A 22,872-nucleotide genomic window follows, 5' to 3' on the forward strand; every position below is an offset into this window, starting at 1 on the left:
GAGAGTCCTGTTTCCTAAATCTTGCATCACTTGAGGTAAATGGGGGACAGGGGAATTGTCATAAAAGTTCAGATCTTCCCTTTTAGTTTACTCCTAGTAAATCATTGTTGGTGATAAGCTTCGTAGGCCTCTATATGTTTTTGAATGTCCTCTTAGGTCAACTTCTGTCTTCACATTATCAACGTTATCATATCAAAACAGATTTAGCCCATTATGTAACCTTAATATCCACAGAAATCTTTTAGAATTATAAATCTAAACGTGAGGGTGTAAGTATTTCTGATCTTAATGTGTTTGCATGCGTATGCAGTCTCTAGGCTGCTCAACTGAAAATAGAAAGATTTATACAAGATAAGCTTTGAAAATAAAGTCCAAGTATATGTGTTAACAGTTGTCTACTTCCCTATTTGCTTGTGTTTTCTGAGGCATAGTCTTAAGAGGGCAGTGCATATTTCTCGGTTTTCCAAAAGGTGTAGCATGTTAAAGCATTACCTCTTCTTCAGTGGGCTGTGTTTTTAATTCTCTGTTTATGGTGCTGTCAAATTCATATATACACATCTGTGGGGAATTTTTATACTTGCCATATATATTGTTAAATCAATATACTAAAACTTTTAGTAAGTGATAGCTAATTTTCTAGAACATAGATAAATTCAATTTCATTTGGGTGCCTGATTTTTTTTTTAGATTGATATATACACTATCTAATTATTATGAACTTTACTGTAAAGTTGCATACATAATCCAAAATTTTGCATTTGGTAACTTAACTGCCTTATTTTCATTCTTATTTCAAATGCACAAATAGCTCTTTTTAAGAATGCTAATGTTTTAAGTTTAGGTAACTGAATATGGTGGTCAGGTAACTTATCTGTCGTCTTCATGCCTGTTCGTTGTCCCAAGCTGTTGCTAAGCTCTGCCAGTATTGATAATTTAACATATAAATAGTAGTAGACTTTCTTGGTTTTATATTATACTTTGTGCAAATGATATCATGACATTTATGAAGATTCGCCAAACAAGCAAAAAGTTGAGAAGGATTTCTAAATATCGAATATTGCTTATAAATATCTTCCTTTGTCCAATGCATTTCCTAATCTGTTAAAAGTTCAAGCAACATTTGGAAGAACAGCTTTTTAGACTTATTGCAAGCTAATTTTGCCTTCAGAATACTGTAGTTGGATGGCAGTAGTTTCTGTGCTTCAGTATTGTTTTTGTAAAGCAGCACACTGAAAAATGTAATGATGTCAAAAAGCATTTTAATTATTTCTCATAATTTACATTTTTAAGCTTCAGTAGATTACAGTACACCCTATTCTAAATGATCTGTGCTACCAACAAAAGCAACTTTTGTTACATCTGACTAAATGTACTGAAAGCTCTATACACTTTTACACAAATAATTTAATCTAGAGGTGAGCAAAAGAAAAAGTTTTAATGCCTGTTGGAGTTGAAATTCATCACTAAAATAAGTTTTAGTCTCATAACTTGGTTATGGTCTCTTTTTCTTCCATTCCTGTTTTCTTATTTTATCCTATAACTGAATCCTGTATAAACTTCATTAGGACTGAATAAGCTAAAAAGTCAGGGAAGTTTCCTGTAGGTTCTGTGTGAATTGCTCTGATCTGTATTGTTAGTTGAAGTTTGGTTCATTTAACTATACTCAAGTATTTGCATTAAAGTTAAGTACATGCATGTTAATTCCACTAAATTTGAAAGGATTGTTTGCTGCTTTAAGAAATGCTTTGCTGAGTTGGACCCTGAATGACTGCAGCTTTTCTAGTATGGTTACAAGTCTAAGACATAGCCAGTGTGGAGAATTATGCCAAAGCAGACTTTATAGTGATATGACTGAAATCATACAAAAACTGCTTTCTAAGTATAGTTTGTCATTTCAAATTAAATCTCCAGAAGGCTTACAGTTGTAGTTTATTGTGAGCAAAGGAGTGTAGATTTAAGTTTTTACATAAACTTTTTTTTCCTTTTAGCTTGTTAAAATTCCCAAAGTTGATCTCCCAAATGAAGTACATAATTTTAACTTCTACTTGTCAAATGTTGGCAAAGATAATCCTCAGGGAAGCTTTGACTGTGTCCAGCAAACGGTCTCAAGGTAAGTTTTTTACTTAACATTTTCTTTCATAGCAAATTTAAGTAGATTCTGTGGCTTTGAATATGTAGTGGAAAGGTTTACCAGAAGCATGTTCTTAGTGATGAGCTGCAGTAGCAAATTAATTCCTAGCAAAAGCATGATTTTTTGCTAATTTTAGATACTTGCTTTTACATAGAACTCTTCTTGGTTTTGCTTTTTTTAAGTAACCTTTTGAGTCCTTTCTCACCTCTTGGTGCTATTTTTAAAAGTATTTGGAATTAAGCATCGTCCAAGCTAAACCAGATCCATTCTATGACCATATGTAAATATGATTATAGCTGGCAGCTAGCTAGCGTGCTGGCCATGATGGATAGTTGTCTTATTTTAAGAACCACATAAATCAAGAACCTCATCCATAATTGCATGACTATCGTGTTTCAGAACCCAAATGCAATACAGCAGTGCCTTGTCCTTGTTCATTTGAATTAGTAACAAAGTGAACAGTGTTAATGCCTACCTATTAGGCAAGGGAGTACCATGCTTTCACAATAAGTTTGCTTCAGCTCCTGGAATATGGTATTTACCCGTAATGTAGACAGTTGGGTGCTGTAGAACAACTGCCTATCCTGCTCGATTAGTAGCAAATTGCAGGCAGATTTTATGTATTAATCTGGGAAACTAATAGCAAACATCCATTTTTGTGTGTATCTGTGAAAGATGCTGTTCAGGTTCTTGGTCACAGGAGAGCTGCTGCTCTCGTCCTTGAAATAGGGATTTGTCTAGAAGAAGAATATTGAGAGCAGTAAGAAAATGAGCTGATTTAATACCTCTCTGCCACCTAAGGTGGGGAGGTCTCTGAGTACCCTCATCTTCTTTCTACTTTTCTTGTATCAGTTCACTTCTACTATAATACAGCCTTTTTGTGAACTGATTTAACTGATGGAAGTGACAAAAAGCTGAATGGTTTTGTGTCAGACTAAGACACTGTTTTGGGGTGGTGGTAGGGATTAAACTATCTGAAAGGGGTCAGACAGCTGCTGAGGCTGGCACAAAGTAAGGAGCCAGAGTGCATGCAGAGAGTGAGAGAAGGTCCTGCTTCCTCTCTGTCCAATGAAGCAGTCCCAAAGGCCTGCTGCAGCAGCTGGTGTACTGAAACTCCTGCATACTGTTAGAAAACCTTTAAGTGGCCCTCAAGGGAACCATTGTATAAGATCTCTCATTCGTCTGAGAGAAATGGCATAAGCTACCATGTGTAGACAAACCTAATGTATAGGGATACTCAAGTCTGACTCAAGTGTTTCATGGAACCTCTGTGTGCACGCTTTCTTGTTTGCGAATTAGTTGCTTCAGTTAAGCTAAGCTGAATTCATTGTGTAAGTGAAATTAAATTTAAGTCACTAATTCTCTGAAGAAAATGCCTATGTAGTTTTAATGTGGCTTTACTAATCTGCTTCAAAATCTAATTCATACTAGCCTTTGAGTCCCTTTGTAATCAACTCTCTGTACAAAGTGTAAAGATAGTACAAGACTTATGTGATATTATGTGATAATTATGTGATTATGTGATAATATGTGATCATATTATGTGATATGAAGCTTATAGAATCATAAACAGTTAGGTCAGGAAAGACCTCTGGAGGCTGTCTAGTCCAATTTTTTGCTCAAGGCAGGTCTAGTTTCAAAATTGTCTCGAGGTCTTGACCGCTCAACTTGTAAAAATATCCAGCCCAAGGAGGGAGATTACACAGCCTCTCTGGTCAGTGTTTAGCTGCTCGCACAGTGAAAAACTGTCTCACTTAGGTCTGAGCGTTAACGCTTCCATGTAGGTGAACGTGCTCTGTGTATTAGAATGAGTTGGTTTAGGAGCTAATCCGTGCTGTAGACTTCCCCAGTGGGGCCCTTTTTCTCTTACAGTTCCACTTGGAGTCTGGCCACTGCAATCTTGGAAGTGATAGCATGCCATGTATAGTTAAGTGATGTACAGTGCTTAAATGCTAGTTGATTTTTTTTTTTTCTTTTAAATGTTGAATTTGTATGAGGTGTTAAGACAGCGGCATTCAAAGAACTAGGCAACAGGTAGAGCTTGTGTTTTGGGTAAATGTGTGATTTGAGAGCAAGGCATAATGTCTAACAGCCTCTGTTTGGACAAATCATCACTGTAAATTCTTGAAATGAAATATTGTGCAGTGTAAAGGCTTGGCTTGATCCAGCTTTCTGACTTTCAGAAATAACCTGGTGGGAAACTAATGTCAAATCTTCCTAAACTTTTCTTTTTTGGAACCCTAACTGGAGAGTTTTAGGGTTGTTAAAAATGTTTCAGATTAGCTAAACCTGTTATCCTCTGTCTGATCAGAGTTATTTGGATGTTGCAATGGCAAGAGCAGCACAAAAGATTTGTTGCAGCTGTAATACTTGAGCCAGTTTAAATGAAGTCATTGTTCAACTGCTGCTCTCTTGGCTGAGTGTAGACATGCACTGTGTTATAACAATACATGTACAACTGACCCAGAGGAAATGAGGGTACAAAATTCTGGGGAGAACCCCCCTCTCCGAGTCAGTAAAACACAAACCCTCACCTTTTGGGAACTTCAGTAAGCAACTCTGTCCATGAACCACTGCTGATACCTGCTGCTTGTATGAATGCAAAGTATTCATTGACCCCGAAGAACCATATTATTTAAGAAACTGTTTCTGAAATCTAGTGCCTTTATTAACTCTATCAAAGAGGTCGCATCTGCCCTTAAATTTGTTCCAGTTGTGGATGTGTTGGGGGGGGGGGGGGGAACCAAGTGTCTCTTATTAAATATAAATCCTCACAACAACAGATAGCACTGAAGAATGTTTATGGTTAACCTATCAAATGTACAAAACAAGCAGAGAGAAAAGGGAACTTCTTTTTTTTAAAGAAAGAAACATGAAGAGAGACTGGCAAAGCAACAAGTAAAAATTGTGTTTTGCGAGGTGGCTGACTTAACCTTCTTCAACTTCTAGAGGATTTGAACATTCATAAGTGAGACAGACTACCTATTGACAAGCAGAGGAAGCATGTGACTTTCAAATGTTTACTTCATTAAGAGTTGAACATTATTTGAAAAGCCCTTAAGGCATAATGTGTGTACGGTTAGGATACCGATATAGCTGCTTCCATTCAGATTTAATTTTTATTGCAGTAGTTATCAGTACAGCTGCTATCACGAAGTTACTGTACATCTGTATATGAGAAAATTGTAGTTGTATTGACAGGTAAAATCGGTACAATTTGGGTGTTTGTGTAGAGAGGTTCTGAAACACTTGAAATATATTTACGTGTTAGCTAGCAGTCAAGAAATGAAAAACACTTCTCTTTGCCTGTTAAGACAGGCTTTAAAGTTTCTAATGCAACCGCGCTTCCAAACTTGAAATAGTGCTTGGCCTCAATTATTTTTTCAATGTTCTTATAGTTCTGGAGCCTCTCAACTCAGTTTCCTGGGATTTATACAGGATAAAATTACAGTATGTGCAACAAATGATTCCTATCAGATGACCAGAGAGCGCATGACCCAGGCAGAAGAGGAATCGCGCAATCGAAGTGCAAAGGTTATTAAACCTGGTGGACCATTTGTAGGTATGGTTGTATTCAATTTTCTAATAGATGGCTGTAAGGTGGTGGGGGTCCCCCCTCCCCCAATTCAGTAATTAATCTTGTCAACTTGTTGGCAAAGTTATACATTGAAAGGTCTCAATTTTAGGTAGCTCACCCTCACGTTGTAGATTGAGTCTCCTGTTGTTCCATTCAGACGTTAGCTCTTTTCCCTTCCTTCGATTCCTTATTCCCATGTTGCTTGGCTGTTGGAAATTTTGTCCGTTGAGATGAGTTTTTAACTTTCTGTACACTTATTCTCTTCAATAGCTAATGTTTTTGTAACAACACTTCTGAATAACTAAATACTGTGCTAACTTGTACTTAACTTGTAGAGTAAGAAAAAATTGGGAAATTCTCATATACAGATTTTTAAGCTTAATAGTTGGAGAAAACTGCTTTTCACGCATGCTTATGCTAATTAGGTTTTATTTAACAAGATTAGTTTTTAACAATAAATTGTTTGATGTTTAGCCTCATAGTTTCATCATTAATAAGCAACGGTTACTGTGAGACCATGACATTTTTAAATAAAAATGTTAAGTAACGTTGGAGTCCTCCTGAGGATTTGTAGTTTTCTGCAAAAGGAAGTCACCTAAACACTTCCATGGGGAGTCTAAAGTCCAGTGGAAATAGGCCTGACGTGAGGACTCCATGTTACAGGTGGACGTTATTCTGCGTACTCCAACGTACTCCACGTTACACTTTATAGGCAATGGCAGTCCTGCCCGCAGTACTGATGCGTACCCCTTATAGCGGTAACTGCTCTGACTTCCAGATATAAAGGCTAGACAGTTTCCTCAGGCAAAACTGAAGGTGACCCGACCAAAGGCATTTCTTGCTGTCTGCCCCACAGTTGGGTGTGAGGCCTTTGCTTATCCTATCCTCTGGACACTTGCATTCATTAGCCTTTGTAATGTGCAAGCAGGCTTTCACTTAACAGCTTTAACTGCAGTACTTCCTCCAGCGTGAACGTTCATGCCAGTGATGTTGCAACGCTTGCTCAATTTGCCTTGTTTTACAGCGGGGCGTTTTAAGTAGGCACCTTCATGGCTTCTGGAATACAAAACTAAATGTTTGTGACCTTGGCACTAATGGCATTGGACAAGGCATTTGTTAACATTAGGATGTAAAAATCACATCTGCTTCCCATGTATTATCTAAACTGATCTTTAATAGCAATTTAATATCTACCACTTTATTTTAAAACTTGCAATGGGGTTGTCAGTTCTGTTTTACGTGTAAATCATTACATAATTCTCAGTGGTTGTTTAAATAGAACTTGAGGGACTATATTAAAGAAACAGAGTTTAAACACAGTAATGCTAGGCAGCCTTCTGGGATACTTTTTGTTTCAGAGTTTTGTGAGATACCTTGTTTCAGACTGGCATAGCTGAAGCTCTGATACCAGACAGGTCTAGTTGCTGTTGGGGCATGTGAGGGTTACTTAAGTGTTTTGATATGCAATACAGTATAAATTAGAAACCAGTGTTAACCATGTTAAGGTTTGGTTATGTTTTAAGTTAACTTTTCTAAAGTGATTCACAGACTTGGCAGTGTAGGTAGTATTCAAACACTTTCTTATCTGTTATTCTGGGGGTTGGGGGGGGGTATCTAAATAGAATTTAACTTGTCAAAATATTTATAATTCAGTTAAACAACTGACAGGTTCATACTGTGCTAAAAATGTAACCATGTATGTTTATATGACTCAGTTTGTTCTTGAAAGCTAGAAGGGCAAGGTCCAGTGCACATGTGTGCTTCTAAGAAAGGTTATAAAGCTTTGGTCTGCACTGCAAAATAAAACAAGTTTTTACTATTCCTGGGTATAGCAATACAAACACAACTGAGTCCTATGTGTTTTGCTTCAGAAATGTCCTGAATTTCAAGCCCCTCTGATAGAGGTAGAGCTTCAGGTTTTCTCTCACATATTCATTAGTTTGACAACATGTGTCAGTTGCTAGTTTGAAGGAATGCCCCATTTGTCTCACCTTTCTATTAGATTGCAAGTAATTTTCACTGCAGTAATTTTCTTTAATGCTTTGGTAGATTGTTCTGCACCGTAGGCAGTGCCTTAGACATGGCTAGCTATGAGGAGAAGTTGGGGCTTTTTCCAGAAAACTCAAATTTAAGGGAGGCATTACTGTTTGTTTTGGATGTGTTGTTTACAGAGTTATTCCCCCAGTTGAGGGAGACAGCTTTTTAGAGTCTGAATGAGAATGCCGTTCGGGCTTTGTTTTAAAACTTCTCTGAACTAGGTCCCAAGAACTGTTGCATTTTTGATGTATTGTTTCTGACAAACTTGGTGCCATGTATGTGGAGGTATTGAGTAGCAGAGGTGAACCCTTTAGTTTGAAATGTGGAACAAATTGTAACTTGGGTGATTAATACCAAGTGTTGGTAGTTTCTTTAAGCAGTGATGCAATTATTTGTACAGACTCGGGCTCCGAAGGCATTCGTGGGGAACTTTTTAATTATGTAGAAGAGCTTTGCCTCATACTTTAGAGTGCTCTTTTTCTAAAGGTAGCCTGATTTTAGGGTATTCAGGGTTTGAGCCTACAAACTGGAAAAAATAATAAAAGCATCTATATAAAGAAATTAGTAAGATCTTCCTACAAATATTGCTCATTTGCCTGTTTTTTTTAATACTGAATATTTCCTGGTTAATTCCTAGCTTGATGCGTCTTTACTGCCTCTATATGCTAATAGGTCTTGATCTTAAAATGCTGACTAAATACAGCTTTTACAATTCATCTGGCTTAGTAATTTTTTTAAAATTACCTTGCTTGTCTTTTCTCATGTCACTTTTTTTTACTCTTACTTTAGGAAAAAGAGTACAGATAAGAAAAGCACCACAAAGCATTCCAGATGCTGCGCCTGAGAGGAAGAGGTCAACACCCATGAACCCAGCAAATACAATACGGAAGACTCATATAAATAACACCGTTTCTCAGCGACCGTACAGGGACAGGGTGATTCACTTACTCGCACTGAAGACTTACAAGAAACCAGAGTTGCTTGCTCGCTTACAGAGAGATGGTGTTAACCAAAAGGACAAGAATTCCCTTGCAGCTATCCTTCAACAGGTGAGACCATTGAGGTTTTTGTCAGCTTTTTCTTCTCCTGCTGTTCTTCTAATTGTAACTTTGAGGTATGTTGCTCCTGTATTTAAGCTAGAAAATGGTAAACACCGTATATGATGCTCTTCTCATTTAAGTTTTTTCCAATCAACTTTGACTTGCAGTTTGAGGCATTTGTATAAAGTGAGGGAAGGAAGGAAAGGCTGAAAGATTTTGGGGGTGTTCCTGTTTTGTTAGAATGTTAGGCAGTGACTAACTATTGTTAGCTCTTTTGCTCCTAATGCCTTTTTTCCCCTCTTTCTGTTACTTTGGAGTGCTTAATGGGTGACCATAGTTTCTCTCAGTTGCTTAAAACAATTCATCACAGTGCTTTATATTTCTTGTGCTGAGTTTATGGAGGGAGAAGTTTGGTAATCAAATAGATTGGTATTTCATTTGGATGTATTGGCCTGTAAGTGACACTTGACTCCGCTCGTCTTTCTGTTAGAATTGCAATCCTATGAAGGCTCTTTCAGCCTAACAGTAAATGAAAAAAGTGGTCAGTTTTTCTGAGCATAGTTGTTTTTTTTTTTTTTTTTTTTTTTTTTTGCTATCATGTGAATTCTGTCTTTATCTTGCTTGGAAGCTTTTTTTTATCCAGTAGCTTTTCCAATGAGTGAGTTCTCCTTTGAGTCCAGTTCCATTAGTATCATAGGCATCAACAATTTGGTAAGTTTGTAGCATTATATAGGTGAAACTCTTAAACTCTGTATTCAAGAGTATCATATTTAATTTTCTACTAAAACAGCTCTGAGAATGCTTGTTAAGGGAGCTGCCACAACCTTATCTTATTTCTTAATGCTACCTGTTCCCACACATTGTGGCTGAATTACATGTGTATTAATATTTAAGGTAGGAATATTTCCTGTTTGTCTAAGCAAGTGTTTTGAAAACAAAGCAAGTAAAATTTAACACTTCTACAGTTTTGGCTGATCTTGCATTAAATTTTAAGTCATTGCTTGAGTATGTTTAGCGTTGTTGCTTTAAGTTTGCCCAGTGCAAAATGGTATGTACCGTCAAGATCAAACAAATGACAATTTAGTGAAAGCAATGTTCTTACGTGAATTTGAAACACTCAATTTATATTTTAAATTGATCAGCACATTTTTTGCATCCTCCAGAACACTGAGCTTTTAAACTTTCTTATGTCCCATTATTTCTGGCAACATTTAAGAAAACTGTCTTGGAACCTTTTCCCAGTATGCAGTGCAAAGTACTTGAAGGTACTTGGTTCGCATTCACACATTAACAGGATGGTTACAGTACCATAGCACTGCAATCTTGTAGGTCATAGGAGCAATGATTGAGCACTATACTATGAAAAATCATGCTCACCTTTCTCTTATCTTCATAATCAATTCTTTTGTAGAAATGTAAAGTTTGAAACTTAAACATGTTAAGATCCAATATGCACACGTGTGCTTCTCTGGGAATACTGTTTTAATTCTGTTTTTAACAAATTGCTGTTTCTGGGTATCTTATAGTTTAGCAATGCTTGTTTGCAGTGTGTCAAAGAATAAAATTAAAATCAGCTCTGAGAATCTCAGAAAATACATCAAAATAAAACATACTTTAATCCACAAGCACGTATTGAAATCCTTTGAGCACCTGCGTTTACATTTTGAGCAAATATTTTGGAGAGGGGAAAAGTCAAAGCTACATAAAGCACTAGTTTTGTGTTCAAGAGTAATCTAGCATTTTGTCTGGGGTAAAAAGACAGACTGTTTTACTCCCAGGTTTTCTCTGAAACTCTGAACAGGTCTCAGATGAGGAAGTCTAAAACAACATTTTAGGCACCAGTGGTCATAAGGTTTTAATAGCTTATTTTACCATTTGGGTATAATTTTCTTAAGGAAAATAGAAAACCATTTAACTTTCAAAGGTACAGCAATGCACGCACATAGCCGTCTCATGAAATTGAATGGCTGTAATGAACGCTACGTGTAAAACTGAAGAATGGATCTGGGCTCGTATAGCTCTTCATAACTGTTTTAGCACTAAATTTTGTTTTCAAAACAGTTTGTTAGGTATATAAATGGAGTTACTTTTTTTTATCAGTAAATCTTTGATATGGCTTAAAACTAATGAGCTGGACAAATAATTCATCAAGAAAGATGAACTAGAAGAAAAAGTTTAGTGCTAGTTAGGTAATCACTTAGGAGTTTTGCTAGGAAGCTATCGTTTCTTGTGGCACCTCGTGCATCGCATGTACTAAGCTATGCGACTCGGTCACTTCCGAAAGACAAGCCACTTATTTGTCATCATTTGTTCTGATAAATAAAGCTGCTCTTGCTTGTACTACGGCAATTAATAAGTTAATGGAAAGCATATGTTGTTCCAGTAATAGTTTGTGCTCTAGAATTGTTTATGACAGAGGATCCTGTTTGCACAGTATACCTATATGAAACAAAAGAGCAGGAGGCTTCCTCCTGAAATTAAACAAAACCAAATTTGGATTTGGAAGTACATATTCAGGCATCTCAACCCATTTAGTGCAGTGAAAACTGAAAATGTTGCTGTAGTTTGCCTTGATTCTTAATGCTGTATTAAAGACAAGAAAACAGAGTTAGTGTTTCGGAGAGCTTTTTCACAGAATACGTTTCCTATATACTTAGAGTAATTTTGGATTCACTTAAATTTTTAGATCCAAAATTGACCATGTTTTGAGAATCAGGGCCTATTAGATGAGAGCTACCTTGATGAAAACCATCTACAACCTGGAAAACTGTTACTTGCTTTTGTTTTCGGCTTATATTTAGCTCTCCAGTATTAATCTTACTACTGTAGTTGTTAAGTATACAAATGTATTTAAGTATAATAAATGTATTTGCTTTTTAAATGTCTGCCTGTAGGTAGCCAACTTGAATCCCAAGGATAACTCTTACACTCTGAAGGATTATGTGTTTAAAGAGATTCAAAAAGACTGGCCTGGATACAATGAAATAGATAAACAGTCATTGGAGTTAATACTTGCTAGGTAAGTTGAGCTTCCAGGGGAAGGAAAGTAGCAACCTTTAAAACATGTCTGCTGGAAAATGAGTGTGTGTCTTCCCAAATAATGAAAGAATTATGACACAGACATTTTTGCCTTGTAACCTGAAATGTGGGTAATCCTTACAGAAAAGTAAATTCATCTCAGAATACCACCAGCAGCAGTCATATGGAATCTCCAGTAACTTCTAATAAAGATACTGCATCAACTTCTCCTTCTCAGGTATTTAAATTTGTGGCTTTTTTAACATTACTTAGTGTATTAAGATTTAACCCACTTTATATTGATGTAAAAGCTGCAATATGAGGCAGTAATACGCTGTCTTTAACATATGAAAAATCAAAGCATTTATTTCTAATTTGATGATTACTTTTTAAAAACGGTTGCACTGTGGAAGACTTTAAAAACTTAGGGTCACATAGCCTAAGGACTACTAATTTAGATTCCCGTGTAGACAGTATTTTGTAAATGCATGCATATCTCTGGACAGTGGCCATCCCTGTAATGTTTGAACAGCTAACACGTCGACCTAGAATTTAACTATCAATAGCATGTTGACCTTACTGAAGCTTAAACTCGTCCGTAGAAGCTTAACTTCTTAGTTATCTATTATTGTTACGCAATCGTTTGCTTTCTAGTTAAATACTTAAAATTGTTTTGTATTGCCAAATGACTTGTTTATCTTTGTGTACAGGGAATTCTAAAGACAAGCGATACGTATTTTTGTTATACCGTTACATGTGTTCAAGGTTTTGTGATATGTTAGTTTTAATATGCCAAATACGCACAAACCTTCTTGTGCTACTTTTAAGCACTGTTTAAACACACAATTCAGAAGACTCCAGAATAAGCAACAAATAATAGTAGTATTCTGCTCCTTTGAGATATTGGTAGAATATTTCTTTTTCTATAGGCATTATTTAAATTCCGTCATGATTCAGTGTAGCCTAGGTGTTAAGACAGCTGAGTCAATGGTTAGTACCTCAGTCTTCCCTTAGGCTTTTCAGACTTAAAAGCCTTTTGTCCTCTTCTCCTATCAATAAAACAGGACAATACAGACTTTCTAGAAGGAGCTTGAAAACCTTCATGTAGAAGGCATTACTTTGAGGAAAAGTGTCCTTGATACTTTCTGTGACTAAAACTGCACTTCAGTAAATCTAATTGAAATTTGAAGGTAGTGGGGGACACAAGAGCTTGTCTGTATAGAGTGATGAACTAGTAAGTACTGAAAATATCTTACCATTAAGGTATTTCTGTTTAAAAAAAACAAAAACACGGAGGGTGGGTGTTACATTCCTGCTTCTTCCTAATTTGCTGCCCGTCAGAAACGGTGAAATGGTACAAGTCTCATGGACCTCTTCACGTCTACTTCGGTATACACGGAATCTGGGATTATTTCAGCTGAGCAGTATAAAGCTGTGCCTGGCGCTTCTGGTCAAAGCTGCTGCTTTGTACATCAACATACGCAGTATATGCTTGTTAAACAAGAGGACACAAGCTAGTGTTTCAGCTGGAGAAAAGCTAGAACCGCAACTATAGCAAAACCTGGCTCTTTACCTGCTCTCTATCGGCTTGGCACTGTACATGTTCTCATAAGTACACAGTGTCACATGCTGCTTAGAACTGCTTTAATAATCATTTTGTGGCAGCAAATGTTTATTCTTACCAGATATATCTGTACTGAAATTGATACCTAAACAATACTGGCCTGACCTTATTTTAGTAAAGGCTTTGATAGAGTGTCTGAGTGGAGCATCTTTTTTCCAAAAGCCTTAGCTGTAGATCCGAAGAAGAACTTGCCACATCATAAGAAGTTAAAAACTAAATATGAAATATGGCATATATGTAGCTGCCATAATTTTTTTGCTGGTTATTTATAGATAAGAAAGACGTTTTCAATAATTACTTGTTTGGAAATGTACCTTTCAGCATCAGAGCAAAATTAATGTTGTTTTTTACAGAAACGGCTTTTGGATTCCGATTTTATCGATCCGTTAATGAATAAAAAACCAAGGATATCTCACCTTACCAATCGAGTTCAGCCAACGTTCAATGGTCACTTGCCTGCCTCCAGCGAGAAAGCTGCTGCAGCCCCCCCGCCGCCACCTCCCCCTGCAGCTGCCGCTACTCCCACTCCTCCACCGCTTCCCTCTACTCACCTTCCTGTTTCAAACCCTCCTCAGACTGTAAACTCTAACTCCAATTCCCCCAGCACTCCCGAAGGCCGGGGGACTCAAGATCTGCCTGTAGACAGCTTTAGTCAGAATGGCAGCAGCATCTATGAGGACCAGCAAGAAAAATATACCTCTAGGACTCCTTTGGAAATCCCAGCATCCACTGCAGTTCAGTCAGAGTGTCCAAAGTCCACAGATGAGAAGCATTCAGTGTTGCACAAAAAATCCAAAAAGAAAGCAAAAAAGCATAAGGAGAAGGACCAAATCAAAAAGCATGATGTTGTGAGTATGGACGAAAAGGAGAAAGACCCTAGGAAAGAAGAAACTGCCAAGCTGAAAAGCTCCTCCAGTTTGGAGTCAAGTGAAGGTATTAATATGCTGCTTTTTCTATCTGTAATGTGGGTAGCCCTTATAATTTGATCAGTGAAACCAGGGACTGGAAATGGGAATGATCTAGTTCTCCCTTTAATTAATTTAATTTCCATTAAATTGGTAACTCATTGAAACCTGCTCTGCTTCTTAAATCGACAAGTCCTTGAAGCCTGCACACTCAAATTAGATGATCAAAAGCTTGTCGCACACACTTGTTGCTATTTACTTGTTTATTGAAACACATGCCACAGATGCAAACATATTTCACCATATGTGAATGTTCATGGTACTGTGCCTTTGGGACATAAATTGGCATATGGTTCACTAGAGTTCTGGTATGGACAGTGCTATGAACTCTTCTCCCTCTTGGCTACCAAAAATTTTTACTTCAAAAAAACAAATACAAAATATGAACACTTTTAAAATGCCTCTGCAAAGCTAAATGGAAACTCACAAATTATACTTGATTTCTTTTTTTAAAAAAAAAATCATAGGGCAGAGGTCAATTCCTTTGTTAAACCTGCGTCTTGCGTTTTAGAGGTTTGCCTAACAACCTGGAAGTCAAATTCGGCCTTTACCTACAACAATCACAAGGCTTGTTTAGAGTATACAGGGTGCCTCTCTGAAATACTGTTGTGCTTATAGATGAAGGTGCTTTGAGGTGGTCTTCTCACGTTTATGCTGGACATATTACACAGTGTCCACCTGTGGCCCAGGATTGTCTTGAAAACATTCATGCTGAATTGGCAAGCATGAGAACTTTTCTCCAGAGGCCACTAACAAAATTTGGAATGGCTAAAGCAGGGGGGAATCAATCTTATGCTTCAGGTTGGTGCTTGTATTGAAGTTCCTAAGCGTGCTGAATCAGTCAGACAAATAATACTTGAGTTTCTGGAAATGAAATGTTCACAGCAAAGCCATATTCACGTAAGTTGTACTGTATATAGGTACAACAAGCAGTTCTACTACTGTTTGCATTTATCTCAGAAATTTTGTTCCCGCTTCTACCTTTTATACCATGATTCTTTTGCTTTTAATAATAAAAACATTACAAGTAGAACGTAGTATGATAGCTTTTTACTCTCCTTGATGTATGAGGCTCAAATAGCTTAGAGGTTGGTAAGGCTGTTTGAGTTTTAACAGAAATACTGCGTTTATACTATCTTACGTTATCCCTATTTAAAGGATTGTGTGGGGCTTTTAAAACTTCCCAACAAACTCTAAATAAAAAGTAGAGATGTATTAAGTTATTGAACGTTTCTTCCTGTTCCAGGCAACCTTTCCTTACAGTAGCTCTTTTTCTTATTTAGCAAAAAGATAAGTGTTGTTCAAAATATTACTTAAAACAGAGGGATTAGGGATTAAGTGTGCTCTGCTTTCATTATGCCAACTCAAAGAGCAATTTACAAATGCAAAAAACTGTATCAAACCCAGTATTGACACATTAATGAGGAACAAATTGTTGCACATGTATGTATAATATATTATTGCAGTCCTCTGGAACCTGAGTGTGGACACATGTGTGTGTATATACGTGTGTGTGTGTGTGTATATCTCCAGCTATCTTAAGTTGTGCAGCTACATCTGTTGCTGCATAACTTGAAGTGCTGTGCAGATGCCACATCAGGTCTTGAAATAAGAAAGGTTGACCTTGAGTTAATGATGTGCTACCTGTAGACTAAAGCAGCTGTGCTTTTAAATTCTGGTACTGCCTACTATGAGTAAGGCCATGTGAGCTCTATTATTAAATTGTAGAGCTTATTCCTAGTAATCTACTGTGAGAATACAGGCCTATCAGACTGGTATTGTTTGGCTACGTTAAATCTGTTTCATGAATGTTGTGAAAGCGTTTATCATGAGTGTCAAACTTCTGCCTTTCTATAGGAGATAAAGAAGCTTGCACTGCCTCCACGGATCATCCTTCATCAACAAGTGAACTACCAGATTACTTCATGTGAGTAAAATAATGATCAAGAATCTCTCACCACTCATTGAAGCAGTTGAAAAATCACTTGTAAAAACTCTTGCTTATCCACAAAATTGAATATTTGCCAAAATATATCTCTGGAATAATGACAAGTTCCTTTAATGGTAAAATAACCAGGAGCCTTATTTGAATATCTCTTTTGAACTCTGAGGTAGTCCTTAAGGATTTTGAGCAAAAAGTGTTAAAACCAAGGGGTTTTTTTATATACTTCAGAAGAAGACTCAAGTTATTTAATGTCATGCTCCTCCTTCATAATAGTAGAATAGAAAAGGAATATCAATATGTGCTGCTCTCTTTTTAGAGGTAAGGCAACACAGGAGGACAGCTGAATGTTAAAATACTGAATATGTGAAGTTCAGGCATCTTTTCTGTATTTTCAGTGCTTAGACCATCTAAGTAGGGTAGGTGGGAGGGGAAAATAGCAAACTCTAAAGTTAAAATTTACATATTAAAGAGAATTTTCAGCCGTTGTTGCAGTAAGACAAGTGTTAATGAAATAGCTCTAATAGTAGAATCAATTGGTTGCCTACATACTTTTTTCTTATAATATTATAAGTTGACTTTTGCCAGAAGGTTTATTTTCTTACTGCTGTAAAACTGCACCGCCAATACCCAGGGCATGGAGGTTTTTCTGCTGTTTTAATGATACTTGTTTTTTTTTTTTTTTTTTTTTTAAAGGCTAAGTCACATGACTGCTGTGCAATTATTGGAAGGCTTTGGGCACTACAGCCTGAATTTCTAACAAAATACTGTGTCGGGGAGGGGAGGTGTCCAAGCCTCTTTCCTCAGCTGGAAAGATGATTTTTGAGAAGGTTTTGATGGCTGTTGATCCGAGCTTGAATGAGCAACGTGATCTGTCAGCCAGCGGGTGCTCGAGGCGTTCTAGCAGTGCAATGACATGGCGGCAGCTGCAACAGTGACGCTGGGCCCTTGTTGTCACATTTGCAGTGCAGAAGGGGAGAGACTGCTGTCCCTGTCTGCTAAAATGCCGCTAATTGCCTGGTTCTCCAGATCCTATCAGAGGAAAGGATCAGTTATACTAGGAATAATGTCAGCTGTATTAAATGAGTGAGTTGAGGCCTCCCTGCAGCCAAACACTTCAACTTTGGTACGTCTTCCGTTTGTGTTAAAGCAGACGGTGCAGTAATGCCCTTTATCGTATTTAATACAGTAAGTAATACTTCATGGAAAGACTGAAAATACGTCTAGCCCTGCAGAGAAGCAGTTTAACGCTTAAAAGTGTTAGGCTGAGGATTCAAACCTAGATTTTAATTCCCAGTCTCTGCTTAGCTGGGGCACTTATGTCCTTTGCTAGGACTGTGTTGCTGCGGTGTTGCTTGCTCTTGTGATGTACCTGTTTGTAGGCCGATATTCCATGCTGTCATGTCACTGGCATCTCCTGAAAAGTTGAAGAGCATCTTTAGTTTTATTGAAGAGACTGTATAGTAATATGTGACTGGAAAAAACAAACAAACAAAAAAAGCCAAGATCATATCTATTACTTGCATTGCTACCTTATCTTGGATTTGTATAATAAGCTTATTATATCCTCTTATGTTTATTTGGAGGAGAGAAGAACAAGGAAAGCGTGTCGATAGCATCAGTGGCTTTAAGCGTTTGCATTGTATGTTCCCCTAGGGAGGGGATGTGATTGTTTTTTCCAGGTTTCAGAATTCACTGCAATTATTTGCTGTATTTCAAGTAGGGTGGACTTCTGTTTACCGAAATAATTAATGTTATCAACAACTATGATTTATGTTAGATTGGCACAAATCTAGAAAAACCTAAACTGCATCCCAGTTCATAAATTTAGTCCCTTCCAAAAAGGCAACAAAAATGAATTTTCAAAAGGAAGTAAGACTATTAATCTGTCCCTTCACAGAACCAGACTATAATCTAGCAGTTTCCCCTTTCACTTAGGTTGATGCATCAATTGGTCTTTCTAAATTTGAGTGATTGCTTATGTTATGTAAATATGCTACAGTCTGCACGACTTATGAATGAAATCTCCAAAAAGCAAAACAGTACCAAGTCACTGACATAAAAATACAGTAGATTATTATGAAGATTTTATGTACAATTATACGTAAATATGTTCTTTCGCATCATATGTGCTAACATGTAGAAAAGCCAAGTCAGTCAAATAGTTAACTGACTTTAAAAGCAAGCTTGGGCATCTATTTGATACTGACTAATTATGAAATTTCCATGGTATAAAAATTCAAGTTGTACACTCACTTTTTCCATTAGAAAATACATAGCTATAGTCTCATATGAGCAACGCCAGAGTTACAAGGATGACTTCAATGCAGAGTATGATGAGTACAGGAATTTGCATGCTCGAATGGAGAATGTCACTAGGAGATTCATGAAGCTTGATGCACAGCGGAAACTTCTTTCTCCAGGATCCAAGGAATATCAGGTAAAGAAGAATAAATCTCTACCGAATGTCCACATTTTCAGCACAGACAGATGCTTCAACATATACATCTATTAAATTATATTGAAATGGTTTTAAAAGGCTTGTCAAGTTGAATGTCTGTAGTCATATAACTGAAGTTATCAGATTACGTCAGGCTCTAATGAATGTTTGGCAGCATCTTGGTGAGATAAAGAGTGCCTCTATACAAATGCCGAGGTTGGCGGGGGGAAAGCACGTAGAATTAAATGACCATAATCCCAAGGCTTTCCTGAAACCCCATTCCCCCTGATTTTAGCAGATATTATAACTAGACTGAGATTCACAAACGTGTTCAGCTCCTACGTGACTGGCCCAAATCATAGTTGATGTTTTTAGCAAAGTGTATTAAAAACTGGTATTCCTGCTTTCAAGCCTAGATTCCTATTATTTGGACAAATAAATCCCAAGTGTTCAGTACCAGTGTTCAGTGCCACAATTATTTAATTCTGTGTGTATCCTTTGGATTTTTGGCAGTATCTGCCTGGCTTTTATAAGTTTTTGGATAGATTGCAGATGAATTTGTGAGCAGAAGGAATAATTTAAAATCTTAGGTACCGTACAATCTGACAAATGTGAAAACCCTTCACAACTCCCATATAATTAGCGATTCCACGATGACAGTGATGAGAGACGTACCTAAGCTGCTGCTGTTTTCTCTCATCTGTGCTCTGGCTCTACAAGGGCTAACTGTGATTTTTGTAGCTTGTCAAAATCCTACAGAAGTTTAGTCCTTAATTCAAGATTCCACCCACTTCTGAGCCGACTGTGAATGCAAGTATTTTACAGTGGCATTCAAGTGACTTCACAAAGGGGATCTTCAAACACATGCTTCTTGTTGCTTATTTACAGACTTAATGGCAGAGCTGGGGGGGTTTTGGTAACATAGCAGGAGCGGTGGCTTATGGATAAGAAAATTCATTTAGTAAAACTGTTTTTTTTCATAAAGTTTTAAGTCGTGTTGCATTTTGTAGTAGTAGTAGTAGTGAAAATGGTCTTCACTTTTTTTTTTCCATGAAGATCCTTCACGAGGAAGTCCTAGAAGAGTATCGAAAGATAAAACAGGTATGTGCAATAACTTGATCTGTGGGAGGTGGAAAGAACTGTGTCTGGCCTGAGGCCATCTTTAAAGCAATGGGCATGGAAAAATTAAACTCTGTAGAAACATTTCCATGCCCTAATTTTCTTTTTGTCTTTACAGTCTAGCCCCAACTACCATGAAGAGAAGTATAGATGTGAATATCTTCATAACAAGCTGGCTCATATTAAAAGACTAATAGGTGAATTTGACCAACGGCAAGCAGAGTCATGGCACTAGTCTTCTGCTTGGACCAGGAGATGTGAATGAACCTACGCTTATTTATTTAAAATTCCAAATGAGTTGCTCTAAGATTCTAAAAAGATTAAACTTTTGCATTACAAAAGTTTCAGTATTAGCAGACTTGAGTTACTACTTTTGTTGTTGTTGATGTTGCTTATATGCATATTTGAAGCTGCTTTTTCTGGTCCCTTCTTTTCTTCAAAACTTATGTTTGTCCATGGAAATCATTTTATCGGTAGACGCTGGGGATCCAGTACATCTACTTTGAAGTTGTGCACATTTTAAGAAAATATTGTAGCAAATTGAAATGCTTTTGGATAAATATAAGGCTGTTTTCTGACCTTTCTTGTTAATGCAAACTCTTTGCCTTAAATGGTAGAAGGTTTAGAAATTTGCACAAAAATAAAAATAAAAAAAAACGAAAACATTGTTTTGGAGGGTTAAAAGAGGCGTGTATATAATGCTATATACAGCCCATCTTTGTTACAACAGAAACTTACCCCTGCGACTTAAACCCCCCATTGCAATGATTGCCTTAAGGTGTTTGCTTGTGTATATTTAGTGTAGTTAAATTATTAGCTACACTGCTTCCCGCTTTACTGAAGCACCTGGGAAGCACTACGTGGCCTACCAGTGTCTGAAAGTGTGTGCTTGTACTGTATGTGTGCAAGAATGTGTGGGTGTGAGCATGCATGATGGGGGAAGGAAAAAAAGCTGCTACTCTAAGTAGGCCAAACGCTCAGGTTAAAACAACTGATGAGTGTTGCTGTAGGTTTTTTCCTATAAAATTGCTACTTCTATTGTGGAAGATGAGAACATTTCCATTTCAATAGTTTGTCAGCTTTATTAATGTTGGAAATTGATACTTTACGAAATTAAACAGATATATAGTTTTTGGGCAAGATTATAAAATTAAACATGTAGGTTACCTATTTATATACTGCTATAAAGTATTTTTTGAAGAGAGATATGCAAAGAAGCTATTGCCTACATGAAATGTATATTTAAAGATTTTTTGTCCTGGGTGCCAGGAATATAACAAAGAACAGATGTATTTAACTATAAAATACTGTGATCACCAAACAGCACAAACTTTCATTTCATGCAGTTTTTTGGTTTAATTTGATTTAAACCATTGCTTACTTTATCATGTGGAAACACAGGTTATTTGGTCAAAATTAAGCAAAATCTTTGTTTGTCTTATTGTATTTGTCTTTTCAAAGTGCTGCCAATTGAAAAGGGAAGCATTATGTTTACAAATCTGATTTTGGAATGTTTGCCAAAAATTTGGTAGTATCTCTAATAAACTTTGTCTCCAGCATCAAAAACTGTTGTGTATCACTGTAAACCAGAAAATGTTGAAAATTGCCAGAAAAAAATGCATTCAGGGAAATGGGAGCATTGGAGTTTTCACCTTTAATTTGTGTTCAGAAATGTTATGCTCAACAATGTTATGCTCATGAAGATGAAATAGTATGCAAGGTACACCACAGCACACAGTGTGCATCATAGCTGTGTCTTATTACTTCCTTGAGACCAACTTGATTTTTGGGTCCCTTAGATTGGTACAGTTGTCTTCAACTTCACATTTCAAATAGTAAAACAAAGAGGAGATTTCTTGCTTCCCGTTAACAGTGGCGTGCATGTGGATTTTGAGACTGACTTCAATCCAGAGTGTGTACACAGTTATGCCCAAATACAAGTGCAGGAGTTGTTAACTTCACTGCAGTTCTGGTGCAACTGCACTGGATGCTTAGATTTCAATCTTAGAAACAACTTGGCTGTGTTAAGGTTAAAACAATGTGAAGTTCCGGGTATTGGGACTGATTTAGGCAGCAAGCGTTCTTTTGTAAAGTCCGTATGCACCAATCTGACATTGGCTGCCATTGTGGACACACAGTGCTGCTGCAACTTCTAAATATGTTGTTACCATTTATAGTACTATCACTGTATAACTGAGACCCTGTGCAGTTAACTAATTTTTTTTCCCCTCCTCTTGTGTAGAAAATGACCTACCTGTATTGGCATGCATCTTCTGGTTTACAGGCTGTGTATCTTTTGCAGCTGGAGGCTAATACTACTTCAGAGGTCCAGCACTGCGTATCATCATGAGACCTGACAAGCTACTGTAAAGGCCTTAAGTGAAGATTTTTGCCCATTTGTATTGATTATTTCTTAAGCCTTGCAAGTATGCCTAGCAGCCTACATATTGCAAAATAGTGCTGTAAATCTACGTATCTCTTGTTTCCCTTGAGTTGACATTCCTGTTCAGCACATGTTGAGAGCCCATAAGTAGGGCCTCTGAAACTGTACTGCCTTTCCTGTAAAACTGGCCTACTCACTCATAGAAACAAACGTTGCAGATGGTGGCATCTTGGCTTGGGTTACACTACTATAAAGCTGAAGCAAAAGATTGATGTAGAGAAGGGGCAACTGTGCATGTCTCCTTTATGGAAACTGTGAATCTCTGCAGTTTAAAGGAAAGAAAAAAAAAAAAGTTAAAAGGGAGGCAATAGTCCTTTCCAGTTGGCTAAAAAGCAAAAAAAAAAAAAAAAAAAAAAAAAACATAGGCTAGGAGGATTGGTTTCCAATTTTATTGTAGTTTGGGGAAGGAAAACCTGTGCTCAAAGTAAAATATATATTTTTTTTAATTGTAGATATGCTCTGAACTTTCATTTAAAGCAGCTCACTGTTGACTGCTTTTAAGTCTTCAGTTGACTTGGTCAGCTAGCAAAAGAGAA

General features: G+C 37.0%; 1 protein-coding gene across 5 annotated transcripts in view; it reads left to right on the forward strand.

The window, feature by feature from the left end:
- The window catches only part of ELL2 (elongation factor for RNA polymerase II 2), a 49,682-nt gene extending 27,019 nt beyond the window's left edge, over window positions 1-22,663 (forward strand). For 3 of the 5 annotated variants that reach the window (XM_068927439.1, XM_068927438.1, XM_068927442.1), the window contains 10 exons: window positions 1,989-2,110; window positions 5,530-5,693; window positions 8,535-8,794; window positions 11,680-11,804; window positions 11,948-12,041; window positions 13,781-14,360; window positions 16,250-16,319; window positions 18,603-18,774; window positions 19,831-19,875; window positions 20,012-22,663. In XM_068927439.1, the coding sequence (XP_068783540.1) occupies window positions 5,609-5,693; window positions 8,535-8,794; window positions 11,680-11,804; window positions 11,948-12,041; window positions 13,781-14,360; window positions 16,250-16,319; window positions 18,603-18,774; window positions 19,831-19,875; window positions 20,012-20,128 (1,548 nt within the window). In that variant the 5' untranslated portion in view covers window positions 1,989-2,110; window positions 5,530-5,608 and the 3' untranslated portion in view covers window positions 20,129-22,663. The remainder of the gene's footprint in view (window positions 1-1,988; window positions 2,111-5,529; window positions 5,694-8,534; window positions 8,795-11,679; window positions 11,805-11,947; window positions 12,042-13,780; window positions 14,361-16,249; window positions 16,320-18,602; window positions 18,775-19,830; window positions 19,876-20,011) is intronic. The other 2 variants (XM_068927443.1, XM_068927441.1) reach the window with 2 other exon arrangements.
- Window positions 22,664-22,872: the final 209 nt, after the last annotated feature.

This window comes from Struthio camelus, chromosome Z (assembly GCF_040807025.1).
Source record: "Struthio camelus isolate bStrCam1 chromosome Z, bStrCam1.hap1, whole genome shotgun sequence".
Lineage (NCBI taxonomy): Eukaryota > Metazoa > Chordata > Aves > Struthioniformes > Struthionidae > Struthio > Struthio camelus.